The 26,302-nt window shown below is 37.3% G+C and overlaps 1 protein-coding gene across 5 annotated transcripts in view; it reads right to left on the bottom strand.

The window, feature by feature from the left end:
- Positions 1 to 26,302, bottom strand: part of LOC119553225 (poly [ADP-ribose] polymerase) — an 88,431-nt gene that overhangs the window by 2,958 nt on the left and 59,171 nt on the right. For all 5 annotated transcript variants that reach the window (XM_037863485.1, XM_037863488.1, XM_037863486.1 and 2 more), the window contains one exon: positions 2,651 to 3,220. In XM_037863485.1, coding sequence (XP_037719413.1) covers positions 2,651 to 3,220 — 570 coding nt within the window. The remainder of the gene's footprint in view (positions 1 to 2,650; positions 3,221 to 26,302) is intronic.

Genomic DNA, 26,302 nt, shown 5'->3' with positions numbered 1-26,302 from the left:
AGATATCGGGCTGAAACTTTCCCAAAAGTCGGAACCAGCCGGATCGGACAACTATATCTTATAGCTCTCATAGGAACAATCGGAAAAAATTTATATCTTTGGTGTTTTTTAACATATAATTAATCAATTAGTTCTGAATTTCGAATTTAATTTTATCAAAATCGGACGACTATATCATATAGCTGCAATAGGAACGATCGGAAAATTGGTGGGAAAATAATATGAAACAAATTATAGCTTCGGTGTTTTTTGACATATTGTCTTATACTATTCGGAATATCATTGTTTGTATTTGTAAGAATTTCGAATTAAATTTAATAATTATAACTGCAAGGGTATACAAACTTCGGCTTGACGAAGTTAACTTTCTTTCTTGTTCAAATATGAGAATCGAATGTTTCTGATAGATGAAATAAACAAAATCACATATTTTTACTGCGAAATTCTGAACCCCCAAAAATAATTGACAGTATTTTTCGCGCGAAGAGAAGAGATTACTTATCAGCCAGGTTCGTCAGTACCCAGTTCTTCGGAATCTCACGCACAAGAAACATTTAGATGTCAACGCTGTGAAGAAGATGAGTTCACTCATATGCAAGAAACTCAAATATTTAGGGAATCCTGTATTAAATATATTAGACGATCAGCAAACATCAGTTCATAAAGGGGCCTTCCAATACTATTTTAAATAGTAGTGATGACGTCCCCGAAAGGGTTGAACTCGATTTACTGTACTGACTCGCCCACTACCTCGGCATCTATTCTATTAAAGTACTCTTTGCGATCCTCACAAAGATTATAATTTAAAAGCAAGCAACATGCCGTAACATTTATTTAAACTTAAAAGTAAATACATATGTATGTATTTTAAATTCTAAATTTTTATAAGTGAAAACTCATAGGAAATATTCTGAATTTCACAAGTGATTTCACGTGGGACGTGTCACCTGTAGGTGATTTCATAAGTGAAAACTCATTGGAAATATTTTGAATTTCACTAGTGATTTCACGTGGGACGTGTCAAGTGAAGGTGACAAACCATACGACAAATGAGTATAAGAAACAAGTGAAATCAGGAGTGACTTCGAAACATTTTCATTTCAATTATCACTTGTGATAAAGTGGACATGCCATACAATTGTCTATATGGAGTATCACTGACATGTCACGCGATATTCACAAGGTGATTTACGAGTGAAACTTTATTTTCGGGACTGAAGGGACTAAAAAAGTTTTATAATAATTGTATATGGGCATTTCCAGGGGTCGCGAACGTACGTTCGTACGCACAAAGTGCAAATAAAAAAATGAAAAAAAATCTTTTCTGAATTTTTTTTTTTTATTTGATAGCAGTTTGTTAGTTCTTTGCATAGTGTAAATTATGGGATTTATTGAGCTATCGTTTTCATAATATTGGCAAAAAACATGCGGTCGCGAACGTACACAAAATGGAAGTCGACTTTGGCTTAATCTAGTAAAATGCAAATATCTGCGAATTGGGACGGAATATTCTAAAGCAATAACTTTACTTTTAAAATTGATTCATGTAGCTTTCATTCGAGTCTGTTCCCAAGGAAATATATCCATTTTTTTTTTTATTGAATTAAGTACCGGTCGCGAACGTACGATTATTCCATGTTGTTTTATTAACAGTTAATCGAACATTTTTTCGCTCTCCTTGAATTATTATCTTCTTATTAGATTGCAATAAAGAGATTTGGTAGAAAAAGTGAAAACATATCATATGTTTCCCTTGCGAAATAAATAAACATAAAAATGCCTTTAAAAGTAGCTAAAAGTGAAAAAAGTAAATTTTTTCAGTTTTCAGGAATTTTTTTTAACAAAACAAATGAAATATGCTAGGTTCCACTGTATTATAAAAATATGACCACTTATTTATGAAAATACACAAAAAATACGATGATTATGAAGATTTTTTTTCGGTCCTGGTGTACCGTTTGGCGGATATGCCAATATACAAATATAAACTACACATTTAGAAAATTGTGAGTTATGACCACTATTTTGAAAAGTGTAATATATCACACATAACAAATAAGTGCCCCCTATCGTTCATTCCTATAGGCTGTTAAAGAGACTTCACTAGCACGCCATATAACGTGAAACCCGGGCAACGCTAGTAAAATTTCGTAATCAGCCGATTTTCTGTAATATATTTTTATTTATTATTCATGGTTATACCTTTATAATGAATTGTCCAATTTGAATAATTTTTGGCTTGTATATAAGTATTGATAATAAGAACAAAATTTCAGTCAACATTTAGGAAGCATCAAAACTTGTTACTTTCCGACGAATCTAATATACCGCTTTACTCTACGGGTAACGGGTAGAAGCACAAACAATACCTTGATTTATGACTTTAACGGGAATTAGCCAAATTTTCACAAAGCATGCGAACGTTTCTATTATTTTTTCCAATTCCACAAAGGGTTACAAATATAAATATTTTTTGTACTTAAAAAAAATCCTGTCCCTCGATGAATTGAAAGATAATTCCATACACATTAAAAAAAATTAAAACAAAAAAAATATATATTTTTGATAATTTTGTTCGACTGAACGTTGATTAAGACAAGCATTTTCATATCGATGAGAAAATAGAATATAACTTCGTTGGAGTACTTACTTTGTCATTTTATCTGCCTCCAAAAGTTGCAATTTGTAGTAGGAATTTTTATTTCGCTGAATGTCAGTCAAGCCAAGCACAATACTGTAATTGTTGTTACCCTCTACATACACATGGGCAATGTCCTCTAGCCCACTATCAGGATCAACGGCAAGTCCATCTTTTACTTTTAACGTTCTTGATAATGGAATAGATTTTGTATATATACTTTTAAATTTCGAGCTTTTCCCCGTATCTTGAGGAATTCTTGATGTTGGATTTGTTCCCCAATTACAAATACTTGTGCTATTTATATAATTAATAGCTCCTTCTGCGTCAGCTTCCACAAAATCCAAATATTCAACAGGAACAATATGTATGCCAAGCTCCTGTGCAGACTCCATACGTTTCGATTTTTTGTTGACTTCTTGCTCTGTTGATATTATTGCTATTGTGTTTGCAGAGATTTTAGTTTCGCATTTTCCACCAAATTTTTCAATTCGCATTTTTAACTCAATCTTCTGATCCTTCAAGCCTATAATTGAAAAATTTAGGTTGTGTAGTGGGGGTTTTTTACGGGTAAGTTTCGGCCTGAAATCAAATATATAAAAAAAATTGTATTAATCAAGCAATTTTTGTTCATAAAAATACTATTTTTAGTCTTCTTTTTTATATAGCTAAAAACTAGAAGAATATTCACGCTTTTAGATAGTCATTGTGTAAACCGTGTAAACAATATATTTTTTTTGGTGAACCATCTCCGAAAGCAAATACGCCGTTTATTTTTTAGCGGTTTCGTGACTAATATGTTCAGGGTATTCCCCAAACTGTTGAATTGTTGAAAATTCAACAGAAAATTTCAGCAATTAAGGGAACGACCCTAAAAGTTCCCTGTTGAATTTTCAATTTTAACATGTCAGCTTATTGTCAGATTGTCAAATAGGCAGGATGTGTTTACTAAAGATTATGTTTAAAACTAAGGAAAACGCCGTAAATAAAACAAAAAACCTAGCAGATATTTATACCCGTTACTCATAGAGTAAAAGGGTATACTAGATTCGTCGGAAAGTATGTAACAGGCAGAAGGAAGCGTTTCCGACCCCATAAAGTATATATATTCTTGATCAAGACCACTAGCCGAGTCGATCTAGCGATGTCCGTCTGTCCGTCTGACCGTCTGTCAGTCCGTCCGGATGAACGCTGAGATCTCGGAAACTATAAGAGCTAGGCTACTGAGATTTGGCGTGCAGATTCCTGAGCTTCTTACGCAGCGCAAGTTTGTTTCAGCAGAGTGCCACGCCCACTCTAACGCCCACAAGCCGCCCAAAACTGTGGACAAAGCTGATCAACTCCTCTACAGCAAAAATATAAATTATTATTCGTTCCGTTCATTATATTAAGGAACTTATACTAAAAACTGTACAATAAAACGTAACAGATACACACCAATCGCAGAATTATATATAATTAAATATTTATATATCAAAAAATATTTTTTTCTGCAGAAAACATCATTATGCCCATTCTTCTCTTGAAAGATGATACGGCAAAAGACTACAGCAGCATCATCGAATTTATGTAAAAGATAGATCCTATGCACTCAGTTTGCATTTATGCCTCTGCGATGAACATAAAAAGAGTGAAACCACAGAAAAAATTACATTTGCCGTAATTTGTGCAGAACATTGCATACGGAAACCCACAGGTAAGTAAACGTTAAATAAAACAAGAAATAAAGCTAACTTCGGCAAGTCGAAGATTCTATACCCATGCAGGTCGTTCCCTTTTTATGCATTGTATGTACAGAGCTTTCTTATTTGTAGAAAACTTAAAACTAATTATATAAATATTAATTTAAAGTTCCATTTCAATTTACTACCGTATATGTTTACCAAAAACTAAGTAAAACGGTCATTGTATTATTTTGACATTAATTATCCGATTGTTGCTATGACAGTTATATGATAAGGTCGTCCGATTTTTTTTTAAATTTTTTTTTAAATTTCTTAATGTTAAAAGAATAATATTCCCAAGAGTAGAAGTTAATATTTCAAAAAAAACATTAACGTTATGTTCTTTCTTTATTAGGACATCGGCGCTGGCGACAACCGAATATTAAGATACAAGCGAGGCTGACTGCGAGGCGGATGACGAGACGGACAGTGAGTCTTATGGCGAGGCAAATGACGAGACGGCCATAACGGAACTACGTTGAAAAATCATATGACTTGAACCTGGTGTTTGATTTTCCGATGGACAACGCTCCTGAACTGATTGATTGATGGAGATAAGTGTGATGCTTCGATTGACAGGCATGGCAAGGACCTGGCGAAAAGTCTCGCGCATGATGGTCCATTTTTAGACAGTTAATGCATAATAACAATCTTTTCGCTTTCTTATGGCGAGCCCTGGGCGATAACCTCACAAAACGGGGGCATTAAAATATCACATGATCTGCGCTGTGACAACGAACGCATTACGCCGATTCAGCTCTAGTTGCAAATGCTCTTCTTTGATTTGTACTCACGGCCCTTCCAGACTTGCTAATTTGATAGCTATTGCCTTGCATTGCTCAACATTTTTCAGTGTGCAACATCTAAAGGTGGATAATTCTTCCCACGATGGTAGCACCTGATTTGATGAACCAGAACGCACCCAGAAATTTCCTCCTTAGTGGCAAGAGAATCCATTGCCCGAAGATGTGAGGTTATGTGATCCGTGTAAGCCGGCAACCGTGCCACCGAAGAGTTCACTCTCCCAAAACCAAATATCTATCTTATATAGCCTTTATAATAAGACTTTTGTTATCAAATCGTTTCTTTAGAATATCCAATGCAACTAGGTAGTTATCATCCTTATTTTTCAACATATTTATGGTCTCCAATGCTGTATCAGATAAACAGGAGGGCAAATGCTGAAACTTTTCGATTGAAGTCAACTCTTTTGCCTTATCAATGACTCCCACAAACATTGAGTAATAACTGGAGCAACCAGTGTAAGCCCCGGCGAATTTAGGAAGATTCAATTGAGGCAAGCGGGATCTTTTGAAAAATACCATAATTGACGGCGCATAAGCACCGTTCGATCCCATCGTTGAACAATGATGCTTTTCTGCTTGCCTGCCGAGCTCCCTTTGCAAAGTAGATCGCAGGGTTATTAAGATGGATTCAAACTTGATTAATATTTCGGAGCCTATGGAATTAAAATCCTGTTTCTCCAAGCTAGATTAAGCGTTGCCAGAACAAGAAGAATCTTGAGGGATTCCAGGTGAACTTTCAAATCGTTCTCATCCATCGACTGCAACCGCCATATGTCATATGCGAGCATAGGGACTTAAGTTTATTGAAGATGTCACTGATCTTGAGTGTAAGAAATTCAGCCGTAGATGGTGTCCGAGAAGTGTTAAAAACTTCTTCCGAATCTTCTCCTTGCGTTGCTGGTGTTGCTGGGAGGATACCAGATCCGCCTCCCTGAGTTTTACTATTCCCATCAGCCTTTTTTTTTTTTAAATTTATTAATTTAAGGCTCGATTGAGAAACACTCAAATCGAGAGTGAACTATTTTTGTGTCCACTGGTGTGCTACTGTTTTAAAAATCTTTTAAATCAGTTGCGATGCCTATTCCTCTTTTAATGTGAAATTCACCAACTGCAACGGCCCTTCTCCTAAGCACATTGACTTCTAGGCTGCAAAACGAACGTCCATATGTATGTGCAAGAGGGGTTGCCTTTATTTGTTACGTGAGACTGTGTATATTTATTGTTCACTTTGTACGCTAAATAACTTTTCAAATAGCTGCAAAGCTCCACGGAGATCACGTCGGGGTCAACAAAATGTTTTAAGCTACCGAGCCTTATCGACAACAATTAATTTATAAACTAACACACTCTAGGTAGTAATTTAAATTTATTCTTTATCCTCGTTAATTTACCAAATGTTTTTGTGGTAAACCGTAGAATTTCCTTTATTACGCGATAGCAGCTTCTGCGATCGCTGGAGTTCGATTTGCAACTGCTCTGCAACAGAACTTTCGATAGTAAGAAGGAGAGAGAGAGAGACTTAACAGATGATTTCGAAGGAGTGGTAGGAAGAGCGAGTTGATGCACAGAATTGGATCAGCTGCTGCTCCGAACACCTTGATTTCAGCGAATTGTGATGGAATATTTTAGTGGAACGATCTCTTTAAAATAGATTTGGATTAAACAAGAAATGGCTACAAGTTTTTTAATTTTGTTTTTAATTTACCGTTTTGGTAAGTGGTTTTCTTTGCCCTTAGACACAAATTGATGGTTGTTTTACTTTAACATGGAAATGCGGCATTGAGTATACAAATTTGTCACATATTAACGTTTCTATTGGATAAAATAACAACAGAAGTGAGGTCTGCAAAAAAACCAACCAAGTAAAAGCACTTTTTGGGTATACTGATAGGATTTGATATTAAAACAAGGAAGAACGCTATAGTCGAGTATCTCGACTATCAGATACCCGTTACTTAGCTAAGGGGACCAAAGGAATATGGAGATATGCAAGCAGCAAAGCGATATTGAAATGCGCCACCAACCGGCGGTAGACAGATTTCAGCGTTATGGGCGTTAGAGTGGGCGTGGCAACATTTTTTGGGATCAATCGATAGGTATTGACGAGACCAATACATTTCAGTTAAAATTTTTTATCTAGCATTAAAATTGTGGGCGCTATAGTCGATGACCTCGACTATTACATACCCGTTACTCAGCTAAAAAGAGTGCGAGAGGGATGCAGATATGATTGCATGTGGCTAGCGCCAGCTAGACCATAACACCAGCTAGTCTATAGCGCATCTAGCGCCTTGGTGGCGTATTAGTGGCGTTTTTATCTGATTATAAATTTTTAATGAATGTAATTATACCCGTTACTCGTAGAGTAAAAGGTTATACTAGATTCGTCGGAAAGTATGTAACAGGCAGAAGGAAGCGTTTCCGACCCCATAAAGTACATATATTCTTGATCAGGATCATTAGCCGAGTCGATCTAGCCATGTCCGTCTGTCTGTCCGGATGAACGCTGAGATCTTGGAAACTATGAGAGCTAGGCTATTGAGATTTGGCGTGCAGATTCCTGAGCTTCTTACGCAGCGCAAGTTTGTTTCAGTAGAGTGCCACGCTCACTCTAACGCCCACAAGCCGCCCAAAGCTGTGGCTCCTACAGTTTTGATGCTAGAATAAAAATTTTAACTGAAATGTATTGTTCTCATCAATACCTATCGATTGATAAGAAAAAAATGTTTGCCACGCCCACTTTAACGCCCACAAACCGCCCACAAACTTCAAAAAATCGTAAATATGAACGTAGATTTCTCGGAAACTATCAAGGGTAGAGAATTGGGATCTCAGATTTAGATTCCGTAGCCTTGTGCGCAGCGCAAGTTTGTTACGCAAATATGCCACGCCCACTCTAACGCCCACAAACCGCCCAATCCTGTGGCGCCCACAATTTTCATGCTAGATACAAAATTTTAACTGAACTGTATTGGTCTCGACCAGACCTATGAATTGACCCAACAAAAAATTTGCCACGCCCACTCTAACGCCCATAACGACGCATTTCAATCTCGCTTTGCTGCTTGCATATCTCCATTTCCCTTTGGTCCCTTTAGATGAGTAAGGGGTATCTGAAAGTCGAGGTACTCGACTATAGCGTTCTTCCTTGTTGTAATTTTAATTTTTTACATGTAAGTGGGAATTGATAATAAGAACGAACTCTCATTTTTACAAAATATTAAAATCGTGGGAGCTGGGCGGGTTTTAGTGTTATGGTGTTTTGTGGGCGTTAGAGTGGGCGTGACACCTGCCACGCTGCGCAGGAAGCCCAAGAATCTGCATGCCAAGTTCCAATATTCTAACTTGTATAGTTTCCGAGATCTCAGCGTTCATACGGACAAACGGACATGGCTAGATCGACTCGGCTAGTGATGCTGATCAAGAATATATATACCTTTTAGAGTTGGAAACTCTTTCTTCTACCTGTTACATACTTTCCGACGAATCTAGTATACCCTTTTACTCTACGAGTGACGGGTATAATTAGTAGGTGAAATCTTAGGAAAATAAACTTTTAAAAGTAAAATTTTAGATGATGAAAAGTTAGGAAAGGAAAAATTTTTTTACAATTACTAACAACAAATATTTGAAATAAATATTTAAGCAGTCGCGAAAAAGGAGAGTGTCTATAATATTGGTGAACAAGTTGGCTGTAAGGATCAAAAGAAATTAATTGAGTTAGTGGATAAAAGTTATGTCCAGGTAAAGCGACCTAAATTTCCGGGAATAAAATGTGATAATAACTGAGAGACAAGTTTGACAAGAAACGTACAGACAGACATGGCTAGATCGACTCTTCTAGTAAATACACAAACCTTATGGGGTCACTTCGTTGCAATATACTGACTAAAGTTATTATACCCTCTGCAAGGGTATAATATATAATTAAATTTAGAAGAATATTAAATGGCTTTGCTTCCTTTTTCAGACATTTATTACCCAGACGTACGCTAATAGAGGGCAAAAATGAGACTTACATTTTACTGTTCCCAAGCTCTATATTATATTTTTATATTCATTTTGCGTCATTTTTATACCCGCTACTCGTAGAGCAAAATGGTAAACTAAATTCGTCGGAAAGTATGTAACAGGTATAAGAAAGCGTTTCGACCCTACGAAGCATATGGGCATTTCCAGGGGCCGCGAACGTACGTTCGTACGCTTTTAGTGCAAATAAAAAAAAGAAAAAAAATCTTTTCTGAATTTTTTTTTTGGTATTCGATAGCATTCTGTTAGTTCTTTGCTTAGTGTAAATGATGGTATTTATTGATCTATCGTTTTCATAATATTGGCAAAAAACAAGCGGTCGCGAACGTACACAAAATGGAAGTCGACTTTGGATTAATCTAGAAAAAATCAAATATCTGCGAATTGGCACGGAATATTTTTATGCAATCTTTAATTTTAAAATGTATTCTTGTAGCTTTCTATTGAGTCTGTTCCCAAGGAAATATCTCCATTTGTTTTTTTTTATTGAATTAAGTACCGGTCGCGAACGTACGGGTCGCGATCGTACGATTTTTCCATGTTGTTTTTTTAACAGTTTATTGACCATTTGTTCGCCCTCTTTGGATTTTTATCTACTTATTAGATTGCAATAAAGAGATTTGGTACAAAAAGTGCAAACAAATCATATGTTTTCATTGCGAAATAATTAATCATAAAAATGCCTTTATAAGTAGCTAAAAATGAAAAAAAGATCCTTTTTTCAGTTTTCAGGGAAATTTCTTCAACAAAACAAATGAAATATGCTTTGGTTCCACTGTGCTAAGAAAATATGGCCATTAATTTGTGAAAATACGCCAAAAATTCGATGATTTTTAAGATTTTCTTGTTTCGGGCCTGGTTGACCATTTTCCGGATTTGCCCATATATTCTTCTTGATCGGGATCACAAGCTGAGTCGATCTAGCCATGTCCGTCTGTCTGTCTGTCCGTACGAACGCTGGGATTTCGAAAATTATAAAAGCTAGCAAGTTTGAATAAGACATGCAAATTCGGGAGATTCCTACAGCTTGAATCTTTTTTAATAAATATAAAGACCACTTAAAAATGGCAAGTAGCTCCTGCAGCAAAATCGGCTTTTAAAATATGCTTTTTATAATCCTAAGCCATACCCGCATATAAGTGAATTTAAATTTTTGAAAAGTAAGCCTGCTTAACCATTCCCATAATTTTTTTCCTATTCCGCTCTGCCCATTGTGACGTCACATCACATTTTGCTGTCTCGCTCTATGGCATATTGAAATAGGCCTGCTATACCACAAAATACCACATGGACTATTACAGTATTTTTTTTTTATTTAAATAAATGTATTTATCGAAAAATTTAAAAAGGCCTTTAATTGAACAAAGAAAATGTGCGAAAATATCTAATCCAGGTGGAAAACTAATACAAATATAAATACTGAAAACAAGATATGCTTGCGTGTGTGTGTGTGTGTGAATATATGCATTTTTAGCTGATACAAACACAAAAAATATAAATTATTATTCGTTCCGTTCATTATATTAAGGAACTTATACTAAAAACTGTACAATAAAACGTAACAGATACACACCAATCGCAGAATTATATATAATTAAATATTTATATATCAAAAAATATTTTTTTCTGCAGAAAACATCATTATGCCCATTCTTCTCTTGAAAGATGATACGGCAAAAGACTACAGCAGCATCATCGAATTTATGTAAAAGATAGATCCTATGCACTCAGTTTGCATTTATGCCTCTGCGATGAACATAAAAAGAGTGAAACCACAGAAAAAATTACATTTGCCGTAATTTGTGCAGAACATTGCATACGGAAACCCACAGGTAAGTAAACGTTAAATAATACAAGAAATGAAGCTAACTTCGGCAAGTCGAAGATTCTATACCCATGCAGGTCGTTCCCTTTTTATGCATTGTATGTACAGAGCTTTCTTATTTGTAGAAAACTTAAAACTAATTATATAAATATTAATTTAAAGTTCCATTTCAATTTACTACCGTATATGTTTACCAAAAACTAAGTAAAACGGTCATTGTATTATTTTGACATTAATTATCCGATTGTTGCTATGACAGTTATATGATAAGGTCGTCCGATTTTTTTTAAAATTTTTTTTTAAATTTCTTAATGTTAAAAGAATAATATTCCCAAGAGTAGAAGTTAATATTTCAAAAAAAAACATTAACGTTATGTTCTTTCTTTATTAGGACATCGGCGCTGGCGACAACCGAATATTAAGATACAAGCGAGGCTGACTGCGAGGCGGATGACGAGACGGACAGTGAGTCTTATGGCGAGGCAAATGACGAGACGGCCATAACGGAACTACGTTGAAAAATCATATGACTTGAACCTGGTGTTTGATTTTCCGATGGACAACGCTCCTGAACTGATTGATTGATGGAGATAAGTGTGATGCTTCGATTGACAGGCATGGCAAGGACCTGGCGAAAAGTCTCGCGCATGATGGTCCATTTTTAGACAGTTAATGCATAATAACAATCTTTTCGCTTTCTTATGGCGAGCCCTGGGCGATAACCTCACAAAACGGGGGCATTAAAATATCACATGATCTGCGCTGTGACAACGAACGCATTACGCCGATTCAGCTCTAGTTGCAAATGCTCTTCTTTGATTTGTACTCACGGCCCTTCCAGACTTGCTAATTTGATAGCTATTGCCTTGCATTGCTCAACATTTTTCAGTGTGCAACATCTAAAGGTGGATAATTCTTCCCACGATGGTAGCACCTGATTTGATGAACCAGAACGCACCCAGAAATTTCCTCCTTAGTGGCAAGAGAATCCATTGCCCGAAGATGTGAGGTTATGTGATCCGTGTAAGCCGGCAACCGTGCCACCGAAGAGTTCACTCTCCCAAAACCAAATATCTATCTTATATAGCCTTTATAATAAGACTTTTGTTATCAAATCGTTTCTTTAGAATATCCAATGCAACTAGGTAGTTATCATCCTTATTTTTCAACATATTTATGGTCTCCAATGCTGTATCAGATAAACAGGAGGGCAAATGCTGAAACTTTTCGATTGAAGTCAACTCTTTTGCCTTATCAATGACTCCCACAAACATTGAGTAATAACTGGAGCAACCAGTGTAAGCCCCGGCGAATTTAGGAAGATTCAATTGAGGCAAGCGGGATCTTTTGAAAAATACCATAATTGACGGCGCATAAGCACCGTTCGATCCCATCGTTGAACAATGATGCTTTTCTGCTTGCCTGCCGAGCTCCCTTTGCAAAGTAGATCGCAGGGTTATTAAGATGGATTCAAACTTGATTAATATTTCGGAGCCTATGGAATTAAAATCCTGTTTCTCCAAGCTAGATTAAGCGTTGCCAGAACAAGAAGAATCTTGAGGGATTCCAGGTGAACTTTCAAATCGTTCTCATCCATCGACTGCAACCGCCATATGTCATATGCGAGCATAGGGACTTAAGTTTATTGAAGATGTCACTGATCTTGAGTGTAAGAAATTCAGCCGTAGATGGTGTCCGAGAAGTGTTAAAAACTTCTTCCGAATCTTCTCCTTGCGTTGCTGGTGTTGCTGGGAGGATACCAGATCCGCCTCCCTGAGTTTTACTATTCCCATCAGCCTTTTTTTTTTTTAAATTTATTAATTTAAGGCTCGATTGAGAAACACTCAAATCGAGAGTGAACTATTTTTGTGTCCACTGGTGTGCTACTGTTTTAAAAATCTTTTAAATCAGTTGCGATGCCTATTCCTCTTTTAATGTGAAATTCACCAACTGCAACGGCCCTTCTCCTAAGCACATTGACTTCTAGGCTGCAAAACGAACGTCCATATGTATGTGCAAGAGGGGTTGCCTTTATTTGTTACGTGAGACTGTGTATATTTATTGTTCACTTTGTACGCTAAATAACTTTTCAAATAGCTGCAAAGCTCCACGGAGATCACGTCGGGGTCAACAAAATGTTTTAAGCTACCGAGCCTTATCGACAACAATTAATTTATAAACTAACACACTCTAGGTAGTAATTTAAATTTATTCTTTATCCTCGTTAATTTACCAAATGTTTTTGTGGTAAACCGTAGAATTTCCTTTATTACGCGATAGCAGCTTCTGCGATCGCTGGAGTTCGATTTGCAACTGCTCTGCGACAGAACTTTCGATAGTAAGAAGGAGAGAGAGAGAGACTTAACAGATGATTTCGAAGGAGTGGTAGGAAGAGCGAGTTGATGCACAGAATTGGATCAGCTGCTGCTCCGAACACCTTGATTTCAGCGAATTGTGATGGAATATTTTAGTGGAACGATCTCTTTAAAATAGATTTGTATTAAACAAGAAATGGCTACAAGTTTTTTAATTTTGTTTTTAATTTACCGTTTTGGTAAGTGGTTTTCTTTGCCCTTAGACACAAATTGATGGTTGTTTTACTTTAACATGGAAATGCGGCATTGAGTATACAAATTTGTCACATATTAACGTTTCTATTGGATAAAATAACAACAGAAGTAAGGTCTGCAAAAAAACCAACCAAGTAAAAGCACTTTTTGGGTATACTGATAGGATTTGATACTAAAACAAGGAAGAACGCTATAGTCGAGTATCTCGACTATCAGATACCCGTTACTTAGCTAAGGGGACCAAAGGAATATAGAGATATGCAAGCAGCAAAGCGATATTGAAATGCGCCACCAACCGGCGGTAGACAGATTTCAGCGTTATGGGCGTTAGAGTGGGCGTGGCAACATTTTTTGGGATCAATCGATAGGTATTGACGAGACCAATACATTTCAGTTAAAATTTTTTATCTAGCATTAAAATTGTGGGCGCCACAGGCTTAGGCGGTTTGTGGGCGTAACGGGTATAACAAGAAAAAACGCTATAGACGATGACCTCGACTATTACATACCCGTTACTCAGCTAAAAAGAGTGCGAGAGGGATGCAGATATGCTTGCATGTGGCTAGCGCCAGCTAGACCATAACACCAGCTAGTCTATAGCGCATCTAGCGCCTTGGTGGCGTATTAGTGGCGTTTTTATCTGATTATAAATTTTTAATGAATGTAATTATACCCGTTACTCGTAGAGTAAAAGGGTATACTAGATTCGTCGGAAAGTATGTAACAGGCAGAAGGAAGCGTTTCCGACCCCATAAAGTACATATATTCTTGATCAGGATCATTAGCCGAGTCGATCTAGCCATGTCCGTCTGTCCGTCTGTCTGTCCGGATGAACGCTGAGATCTTGGAAACTATGAGAGCTAGGCTATTGAGATTTGGCGTGCAGATTCCTGAGCTTCTTACGCAGCGCAAGTTTGTTTCAGTAGAGTGCCACGCTCACTCTAACGCCCACAAGCCGCCCAAAGCTGTGGCTCCTACAGTTTTGATGCTAGAATAAAAATTTTAACTGAAATGTATTGTTCTCATCAATACCTATCGATTGATAAGAAAAAAATGTTTGCCACGCCCACTTTTACGCCCACAAACCGCCCACAAACTTCAAAAAATCGTAAATATGAACGTAGATTTCTCGGAAACTATCAAGGGTAGAGAATTGGGATCTCAGATTTTGATTCCGTAGCCTTGTGCGCAGCGCAAGTTTGTTACGCAAATATGCCACGCCCACTCTAACGCCCACAAACCGCCCAATCCTGTGGCGCCCACAATTTTCATGCTTGATACAAAATTTTAACTGAACTGTATTGGTCTCGACCAGACCTATGGATTGACCCAACATATGCTTGCATATCTCCATTTCCCTTTGGTCCCTTTAGCTGAGTAAGGGGTATCTGAAAGTCGAGGTACTCGACTATAGCGTTCTTCCTTGTTGTAATTTTAATTTTGTACATGTAAGTGGGTATTGATAATAAGAACGAACTCTCATTTTTACAAAATATTAAAATCGTGGGAGCTGGGCGGGTTTTAGTGTTATGGTGTTTTGTGGGCGTTAGAGTGGGCGTGACACCTGCCACGCTGCGCAGGAAGCCCAAGAATCTGCATGCCAAGTTCCAATATTCTAACTTGTATAGTTTCCGAGATCTCAGCGTTCATACGGACAAACGGACATGGCTAGATCGACTCGGCTAGTGATGCTGATCAAGAATATATATACCTTTTAGAGTTGGAAACTCTTTCTTCTACCTGTTACATACTTTCCGACGAATCTAGTATACCCTTTTACTCTACGAGTGACGGGTATAATTAGTAGGTGAAATCTTAGGAAAATAAACTTTTAAAAGTAAAATTTTAGATGATGAAAAGTTAGGAAGGAAAATTTTTTTTACAATTACTAACAACAAATATTTGAAATAAATATTTAAGCAGTCGCAAAAAAGGAGAGTGTCTATAATATTGGTGAACAAGTTGGCTGTAAGGATCAAAAGAAATTAATTGAGTTAGTGGATAAAAGTTATGTCCAGGTAAAGCGACCTAAATTTCCGGGAATAAAATGTGATAATAACTGAGAGACAAGTTTGACAAGAAACGTACAGACAGACATGGCTAGATCGACTCTTCTAGTAAATACACAAACCTTATGGGGTCACTTCGTTGCAATATACTGACTAAAGTTTTTATACCCTCTGCAACGGTATAATATATAATTAAATTTAGAAGAATATTAAATGGCTTTGCTTCCTTTTTCAGACATTTATTACCCAGACGTACGCTAATAGAGGGCAAAAATGAGCCTTACATTTTACTGTTCCCAAGCTCTATATTATATTTTTATATTCATTTTGCGTCATTTTTATACCCGCTACTCGTAGAGCAAAATGGTAAACTAAATTCGTCGGAAAGTATGTAACAGGTATAAGAAAGCGTTTCGACCCTACGAAGCATATGGGCATTTCCAGGGGTCGCGAACGTACGTTCGTACGCTTTTAGTGCAAATAAAACAAGAAAGGAAGTTAGCTTCGGCAAGCCGAAGCTTATATACCCTTGCAGCTATAATTATTAAATTTAAAAACACAAAAAATGATATTCCCAATAGTATAAGATAATATGTCAAAAAACACCGAAGCTATAATTTGTTTCATATTATTTTCCTACCAATTTTCCGATCGTTCCTATGGCAGCTATATGATATAGTCGTCCGATTTTGATAAAATTAAATTCGAAACTCAGAACTAATTAAAAAATGTTATTTCCAAGCGTAGGAGGTTATATGTTAAAAAACACCGAAGCTATAATTTGTTTCATATTATTTTCCTACCAATTTTGCGATCGTTCCTATGGCAGCTATATGACATAGTCGTCCGATTTTGATAAAATTTAATTCGAAATTCAGAACTAATTAAAAAATGTTATTTCCAAGCGTTGGAGGTTATATGTTGAAAAACACAGAAGCTATAATTTTTTTCATATTATTTTTCCACAAATTTTCCGATCGTTCCTATGGCAGCTATAAGATATAGTCGTCCGATTTCGATAAAATTTAATTCAAAATTCAAAATTATTTAAAAATTGTTATTTCCAAGCTTAGGAGTTTATATGCTAACAAGAAAGGAAGTTAGCTTCGGCAAGGCGAAGCTTATATACCCTTGCAGCTATAATTATTAAATTTAAAAACACAAAAAATGATATTCCCAATAGTGTAAGATAATATGTCAAAAAACACCGAAGCTATAATTTGTTTCATATTATTTTCCTACCAATTTTCCGATCGTTCCTATGGCAGCTATATGATATAGTCGTCCGATTTTGATAAAATTAAATTCGAAACTCAGAACTAATTAAAAAATGTTATTTCCAAGCGTAGGAGGTTATATGTTAAAAAACACCGAAGCTATAATTTGTTTCATATTATTTTCCTACCAATTTTGCGATCGTTACTATGGCAGCTATATGACATAGTCGTCCGATTTTGATAAAATTTAATTCGAAATTCAGAACTAATTAAAAAATGTTATTTCCAAGCGTTGGAGGTTATATGTTGAAAAACACAGAAGCTATAATTTTTTTCATATTATTTTTCCACAAATTTTCCGATCGTTCCTATGGCAGCTATATGATATAGTCGTCCGATTTCGATAAAATTTAATTCAAAATTCAAAATTATTTAAAAATTGTTATTTCCAAGCTTAGGAGTTTATATGCTAAAAAACACCAAAGATATAATTTTTTTTCATTTTTTTGTCCGATTATTCCTATGGGAGCTATAAGATATAGTTGTCCGATCCGGCTGGTTCCGACTTATATACTACCTGCAAAAGATATAAGACTTTTGGGAAAGTTTCAGCCGGATAGCTTTAAAACTGAGAGACTAGTTTGCGTAGAAACGGACGGACAGACGGACAGACGGACAGACGGACAGACGGACAGACGGACATGGCTAGATCGACTCGTCTAGTCATGCTGATCAAGAATATATATACTTTATGGGGTCGGAAACGTCTCCTTCACTGCGTTGCAAACTTCTGACTGAAATCAATATACCCTCTGCAAGGGTATAAAAAAGAAAAAAAATCTTTTCTGAATTTTTTTTTTGGTATTCGATAGCATTCTGTTAGTTCTTTGCTTAGTGTAAATGATGGTATTTATTGATCTATCGTTTTCATAATATTGGCAAAAAACAAGCGGTCGCGAACGTACACAAAATGGAAGTCGACTTTGGATTAATCTAGAAAAAATCAAATATCTGCGAATTGGCACGGAATATTTTTATGCAATCTTTAATTTTAAAATGTATTCTTGTAGCTTTCTATTGAGTCTGTTCCCAAGGAAATATCTCCATTTGTTTTTTTTTTATTGAATTAAGTACCGGTCGCGAACGTACGGGTCGCGATCGTACGATTTTTCCATGTTTTTTTTTTAACAGTTTACTGACCATTTTTTCGCCCTCTTTGGATTTTTATCTACTTATTAGATTGCAATAAAGAGATTTGGTACAAAAAGTGCAAACAAATCATATGTTTTCCTTGCGAAATAATTAATCATAAAAATGCCTTTATAAGTAGCTAAAAATGAAAAAAAGAGCCTTTTTTCAGTTTTCAGGGAAATTTCTTCAACAAAACAAATGAAATATGCTTTGGTTCCACTGTGCTAAGAAAATATGGCCATTGATTTGTGAAAATACGCCAAAAAATTCGATGATTTTTAAGATTTTCTTGTTTCGGGCCTGGTTGACCATTTTCCGGATTTGCCCATATATTCTTCTTGATCGGGATCACAAGCTGAGTCGATCTAGCCATGTCCGTCTGTCTGTCTGTCCGTACGAACGCTGGGATTTCGAAAATTATAAAAGCTAGCAAGTTTGAATAAGACATGCAGATTCGGGAGATTCCTACAGCTTGAATCTTTTTTAATAAATATAAAGACCACTTAAAAATGGCAAGTAGCTCCTGCAGCAAAATCGGCTTTTAAAATATGCTTTTTATAATCCTAAGCCATACCCGCATATAAGTGAATTTAAATTTTTGAAAAGTAAGCCTGCTTAACCATTCCCATAATTTTTTTCCTATTCCGCTCTGCCCATTGTGACGTCACATCACATTTTGCTGTCTCGCTCTATGGCATATTGAAATAGGCCTGCTATACCACAAAATACCACATGGACTATTACAGTATTTTTTTTTTATTTAAATATATGTATTTATCGAAAAATTTAAAAAGGCCTTTAATTGAACAAAGAAAATGTGCGAAAATATCTAATCCAGGTGGAAAACTAATACAAATATAAATACTGAAAACAAGATATGCTTGCGTGTGTGTGTGTGTGTGAATATATGCATTTTTAGCTGATACAAACACTTTATATTACCCACTGACATCCTTGTTAAAAAAATTTTCATTTACAAGTTCCTATGCTTAAAGAAATACAATTAAATGTTTAAACAAATATATTCACCGTCTCCCCTAACACCTATCCGCTACATTGTTATTAAAAAAAAAGGAAGAACGCTATAGTCGAGTACGTCGACTATCAGATACCCGTTACTCAGCTAAAGGGACCAAAGGGAAATGAAGATATGCACGCAGCAAAGCGAGATTGAAATGCGCCACTTACCGGCGGTAGACAGATTTGGGCGTAAGTGTGGGCGTGGAAATTTCTTTTTTGGATCAATCGATAGGTATTGACGATACATTTCAATACATTTCAGTTAAAATTGTTTATCTAGCATGAAAATTGTGGTCGTCGCAGGCTTGGGCGGTTTGTGGGCGTTAGAGTGGGCGTGGCATAATCGCGTAACAAACTTGCGCTGCGTACAAGGCTACGGAATCTAAATCTGAGATCCCAATTCTCTATCTTTGATAGTTTCCGAGATATCCGCGTTCATATTTACGATTTTTTTTAAGTTTGAGGGCGGTTTGTGGGCGTGGCAATCTTTTTTTTTGGGTCAATCGACAGGTATTGATCAGAACAACACATTTCAGTTAACATTTTTATTCTAGCATCAAAACTATAGGAGCCACAGTTTTGGGTGGTTTGTGGGCGTGGCACTCTGCTGAAACAAACTTGTGCTGCGTAAGAAGCTCAGGAATCAGCACGCCAAATCTCAATAGTCTAGCTCTTATGTTTCCGAGATCTCAGCGTTCATCCGGACGGACAGACAGACGGATAGACGGACATGGCTAGATCGACTCGGCTATCTAGTATACCCTTTTACTCTACGAGTAACGGGTATAATTATTAAGTAGCACTAGTGGGAAAATCCAAAAAAAAATCGGTTATAGGAAAGTCTTGCAGAAATATTTGCATTGTGGATTAGGTCTTTGGGGAAAGGACAAAAAAAACGCTCCTAAACCTCTACCTCTTTGGTGGTGTGGAAATGAGGAATGTTTTAAATTTTGTTTAAGTTTGTTTAGCAAAGATAAAAAGAAGTAAAAGTTATTATATAACGATTTATTTACAAAATTTTCGCATCTGCGGTCAATACCTATCGATTGACCCAAAAAAAATTTGCCACGCCCACTCAAACCGCCTTACTAAGAAGTTAAGAAGAGCAATGACGTCAAACCCAGGCAATGACGTATGGTTTTGGGCAAGTGTCTGTGTAAGTAATTGCAAGCCAAAAAGCGCGGCAAATAACTCTTTCAAATAAAGCTATTCGACCCACTATTTAATAAAGCAACTAATACAAACGTTTAGATTTAAATATACATAATTCGCTTAAAGATTGTTATTTTGGGGAATGGAAATTTCACCGCAGGAATTAAGGCCGCGTGGTATTTTCGTCGACGGCCTAAATTCGTTTTCTTAAATGATTTATGCCGCGCGGTCTTTCTTTGCGCTACCAGATTCATAATCAGGTTCAGAAAAATTAGAGCTAAGAGAGAGCAGAGTGCGTAGCTATCTTGTTCTATTGAATAATAAACAATTTAAACTATTTGTCCTTTTTGTCTTTCTCTGTCCTCTACCAAATAAACTTATTGGTTGTTGATCGTTTATGTTTAGCAAACATAAAATAAATGTTATTAGTCTATTTTACTTATCGCGCCCTGTTTCTTGGCGCTGCCAGAAACATATGTAAAGAGGTTGACCGATTTTCAGCACTTTGTGGTCAACGTCATAGTCAAGAAATGGATTTTCACGACCATTGGGTCGGTGAGTTCTTTTTATTTCCGTGGAATTAGAGGCTCGCGGCTGCGCTGCCTACAAAATTTCGGCAGCGGCCATATATGTACATTGTACATAGGAATATCTATGCTCATACATAAGGGTGGTAAGCAGGGAGAGCGCGAGAGAAGTTGTACATGCATACATCGGCTGCTTATGCGGTCAGTTCATGTGAATATGCTTACACTTGCTTTTTCCGTATGTCTGGCTCTGAGGCGTGTTTGGGTATTAGTATTTCAGCGGGCCGCTTGAGTTCAACGGCCGGGACTTTGTGTTTACGTAAGTAAACTGTAACACAATGTTGTCATTGGTACAGTGGGTGCTCGGTATATGCATACTACATCTCCCTCCTTTTGAAAAATTACGTAATAAAATGAAGTTTTTTTAAAATTATTATGTATAATATGTGAGGTTTTTATTATTTTTAAAGTATATAAGTTTAAGTATTTATTTAAATGATTAAATATGGTATATCTTAATGTGAGTATAATTAAGACCGTCGTCGCGTCGTTTTGCTGTTCACACAAGCACGTCTTCTTTGGATCAGATCTCGTCAAATACTGTCTCTACTCGTCGTTCTCGTCTTATCGTCGTTGTTTTCGTCCTTTACTTCTTTTGGGTCGTGTTCTTATGGAATGTGTGTTTCTGCTCGTCCTTCTCGTTGTCACATTCGGCCATTCTGATCAAACATTCGCCTTGAATGTTTCGTCGTTGTCATCGTGGGTGGGCCATGGCTTGAGATATTCGGCACAGGTTGAAGAAAGTTTTGGAGTTCTGAGTTGCCGACTTTCTGGACACCGTAGGCGTTGTTGTGCTTGACTTTCGTGATTTGGTAAGGAACCAAAAACTTCGCCTTTAATTTGAGACCTCCGCCAAATTGTGTGCGCTTTATGGCTACCATGTCGCCAACGTTGCAAAGCCTTGCTGGTTTGCGGCGCAGATTGTACGTCTTTTTGTTTTCCGATTGAAGCTTTAAAATTTGTGATTTTGCTTTCAGCCTTAGATCGTTTCGAGAGTCCTGAAACAGCGCTATGGTTTCGTTGTTGATAAGCTCACGGAGCTGTTGGTCATCCTTGTTTCTCATTTTGACACCGATTAGAAGCTCAAAAGGTGTGGCGTTGATGCTTCTCGAGAAAGTAGAGTTGATGGCTTATTGAACTCGATCAACGTGTCTGTACCATTTTGTACGATCATCCACACTGAGTTTTGACAAAACTGGGATAATTATTTCATTGAGTCGCTCCACTTGTCCGTTAACCCGTGGTAGACCTGTCGTAGACTTGACTACCTTTATATTTTCATCGTCGCAATACTGGAGAAAATCTTGGCATCTATGTTTGTTTTCCGATTGAAGCTTTAAAATTTGTGATTTTGCTTTCAGCCTTAGATCGTTTCGAGAGTCCTGAAACAGCGCTATGGTTTCGTTGTTGATAAGCTCACGGAGCTGTTGGTCATCTTTGTTTCTCATTTTGACACCGATTAGAAGCTCAAAAGGTGTGGCGTTGATGCTTCTCGAGAAAGTAGAGTTGATGGCTTATTGAACTCGATCAACGTGTCTGTACCCTTTTGTACGATCATCCACACTGAGTTTTGACAAAACTGGGATAATTATGGCATTGAGTCGCTCCACTTGTCCGTTAACCCGTGGTAGGCCTGTCGTAGACTTGACTACCTTTATATATTCATCGTCGCAATACTGGAGAAAATCTTGGACTAAGAAAGCTGAACCTCGATCCGAAATGATACAAGCTGGGTTACCAAACACATTACTTTGTCCTCGTAGCTTTGTAATGACTTCGCTTGCGGTCGTGCTTTAGGTTCTGTGGCGTCTTTAATTTCGAAACTGCGTCGATCTTCTGAGGAGTCTGAGAAATGGTTTTGTTTTCGATAATATGACCTAAGAACTGGATACGGGTCTGCAGAAAATGGCATTTCTTTAGGTTAAGCTCGAGACCATATTCGCTGCAAGTTGATATAACTTCGTCCTTCGCTGAAGGAAGAGCGATTCCTCTACAGGACAGAGTTCGGAAAATCGCATTTATGTGTCTCTGAAACATACCTGGTGAGTTTGACAAACCAAAAGGCTCCTTTAGGAATTGGTATTGCCCACTCTGCGTCACGAATGAGGTGTACTTCCTGCTAGATTCGGCGACTGGCACATGGAAAAAGCCATTTCGCAAATCGATTGTGCTGAATACCAACGCTTTTTGCAGGCGGTCGAACTGGTCGTCAATCAGGGGCAACGGAAAATGATCTTCTACGATTACCTTGTTTATACGCCTGAAATCTACGCAGAGTCGTTGCGATCCGTCGTTTTTCTTCGCAAGCACTACCGGGCTTGTGAATTCGGTGTCGGACTCCTGAATTATACCGTTATCCAACCATTGGTCTGTTCGTCGATAACGTTCGTTTCAGCAAAAGCGAATCTGTGCGGGCGCGAGAAAATTGGCGATTCGTCGTTTAGAAGGATTTTCATTTCAATGTTTGTCGACTTCGATTTAAGCGGCTTGCAATTCATTATTAGTTCACTCACTTTTTGCTTCGCGCACTCACCAGCTGATTCGTTTATATCAAGTTCATCGTTGTTAATAACCGTGTCAATTTTCAGCAAGTTAGATGGGATGTTCTCTTCGCAAAAATTATTTAAATTTCGCACACGCAAACCACTTGGACCGAACGATATTTCTGCTTACAAGCACAATTCCTCGCCGATGATCATACGAGTGTCCATACAATCGAGCGGAACTATGAAGAAGTTCAATTCGTAGGCACTGCTGTCGATCCACACTGCTTGCTTGCACTGTCCAATTGGCTTGATCTTATTGGCATTGCGTTATTTTCCAAATCCAATTAGGTATACACAGCACTCCTTCAGCTTTGGCAAAGCTAGCTCATCGTAAATGTCTTCGCACAAAATATTATATTTACTGCCTGTGTCGAATAGAGCATTACAATTTTGGTTTTTGATTCAAACAACTTTGCTCGTCATGTTGCTGTGCTCACTTAAAACACGCGCGTTTGGCTTGCACTCTTCGACTGATTTGTCGCCTTGGGGGCAGTTTTTGGAGATGTGACCGAATTTATTGCATTTAAAACACTTCCTGCCTTTCTATTTGTTGTTGCAGCCACTAGACAGATGACCCTTCTCGCCACAATTGTAGCAAACGATTTCTTTCTTGCCAGTTTTCGAACCACCGTGCACCTCTTGAGCTTTCTTTTCTTTAGCACTGTTTTCGCCAAAATGGGATTTTGCACTGATCGTTTGGTAGTCCTTCAATTTGTATTTGAATTCGGTCATGTTTCTAGCTCCATAAAGCATAGACTTGTTAATTGAGAGTTCATCAATACCGTCAATCACGTATTGGATGAGAGCGTCTTCTTCAACATTTCCCCGTGAGGCAATATCTTTCATACGGTAAAAATATTCCTGTACACTTTCGTTTGCGCGTCGTTTTCTCTCTCGAAGTTGCTTGTGAATTTGTTTGCTGCTCACTCTCGATCTGAACTCGCTCAACAAACAGGATTTCAATGCACTCCACGAATTTATTCCTTTCTCGCTCAACACAAACAATTTCGCGACACCTTTGAGCGATTTTTTGGCAAAGATTAGCTTTTGCATATCGTTTCAACCCATAAGTACAGCTTGGTCTTCAAAATCACTTATCCAGACGTCGACTGGAATTTCGTCTGTGCCCTCGAATTGTTTTATAGATTCCTCTATATCGCGAAAACTTAAAGCGAAACGCGGCATTTCATTGTATTGAATTGGTACTGGTTGCGAGTTATTCTTTTGGTCTCTTTCACTCGTTGGATTTGTTCCTGCGGAATTTGCAACCATACTCTCGATCTCGTCGTCGCTTTGGTTCTCTTCGTCATCATCTCTGTCTTCATCAGATTCCTCTGGATCTTCCACTTCGTTGCCACCGAGAAGTTGGTCAAATCGAAGATTTTGAAAAATATGGAATTGCATGTTTTCGACGTCGTGGGTTATATTCAAAATTAGGCATATTGAAATTAAATCTCTTTCACGTATACACTTTTGGCTTTATAAACTGCGTCATTTTCGTCGAATTGGAAACCAGAAAATTCGCGAAGTCGTTTGCGATTATTCCTGTCTCCCTCTTTTTCAAAGACAAATTTGTGCAAAGCACAAATGCTTCCCTTTGAGGCATTTTTCAAATTGTTAGAAATTAAATCGTTTAGACACGCCATAATTGAAAAAATGAATGTTTCACGAAGGGTTTATGTGTCCACCCTTTCACCTCGTACAAAGTTTTCACTGATCACTTTCACCTTTCTCGGGTACTTCCCGGACGAGCACCCAAATGTGGGGTTTTTATTATTTTTAAGGTATATAAGTTTAAGTATTTATTTAAATGATATGATAAATATGGGGTATGTAACAATGTGAGTATAATTAAGACCGTCGTCGCGTCGTTTTGCTTTTCACATAAGCACGTCTTCTTTGAATCAGATCTCGTCAATTACTGCCTCTTCTCGTCGTTATCGTCGTTGTTCTCGTCCTTTACTTCTTTTGGGTCGTCTTCTTCTGGAATGTGTGTTACTGCTCGTCGTTCTCGTTGTCTAGATCGGGATTGTTAGGGTGCTTCTCGTAATATCACTCCCACATGTATATGTTCTGTCTGATGTTTCTTTCCCCCTTTTCTCTGATCGCGATATGCCAGTTTTAAACTATCTGACATAGTCGTCGGCTACTTTCTGTCTCAGTCTTATTAATTTATTTCTAATACTCATCATTTATATTTTATATCCATACTTAAATATGGCTATATCACAGACTTAAATCACATAAGATTTATTGTTCTTTATATCACAGATCGCAAGTCAACCCCTTTCCTAATTCGGGCTGACGTCGTGTTTGTGTTTCAAAAACATATACCCTAAATGATATGGGCTTGCCCGCCACTTCAACATTTTTGACTTTAGGGCCATCTATTAGATATCAATTTTTCGAGCAACTGCTCCCCTCTAAATTTGACCCAATAACCAGAAATATCCTTCTCTCCTTGTGGAGACTATAGTGTTGCTATTAACATTGGGCGCCATACTGTTATGATCCTTGCTGGGACCTGTGTGGATTCAATTGTTTTGGTCTCTCCGATGTCCTGGAGACCATGCATTGCCCTGCCGACCTTGCAGCCTGCTCACATTATCTTTTCCTTCTTTTTTTTTTCATTTGCAGCCGTCCCTTAAACATTAACCGGTTCAAATTTCTCCTATAAAAAATTGTCTACTCCATATTCATGTCTACTTAATTTATTTAACAATCGGTTTCATGTATGCGTTTGTATTCCTGCGTATATGTAGTTTAATTTTGCATATTCCAATTTGAATTGAAATGAATATGTAAATAAATAAAGCACAAAGAAATATAGAAAAAATAAATAAATACTCTGTTTGTGCCTAACCGAAGTAGACACTTCTGGGTCACACCGCGGGACAAGGGGGTAATGAGCACTTGTCGCTGGCACGGGGACGCTTTGCTGGCAGGACGATCGCGTCGCGGCAATGGTAACGATGGTTACTGCGATGC

Source organism: Drosophila subpulchrella, chromosome 3L (assembly GCF_014743375.2).
Source record: "Drosophila subpulchrella strain 33 F10 #4 breed RU33 chromosome 3L, RU_Dsub_v1.1 Primary Assembly, whole genome shotgun sequence".
NCBI lineage: Eukaryota > Metazoa > Arthropoda > Insecta > Diptera > Drosophilidae > Drosophila > Drosophila subpulchrella.
This window is presented reverse-complemented; position numbering and strand designations above follow the sequence as displayed.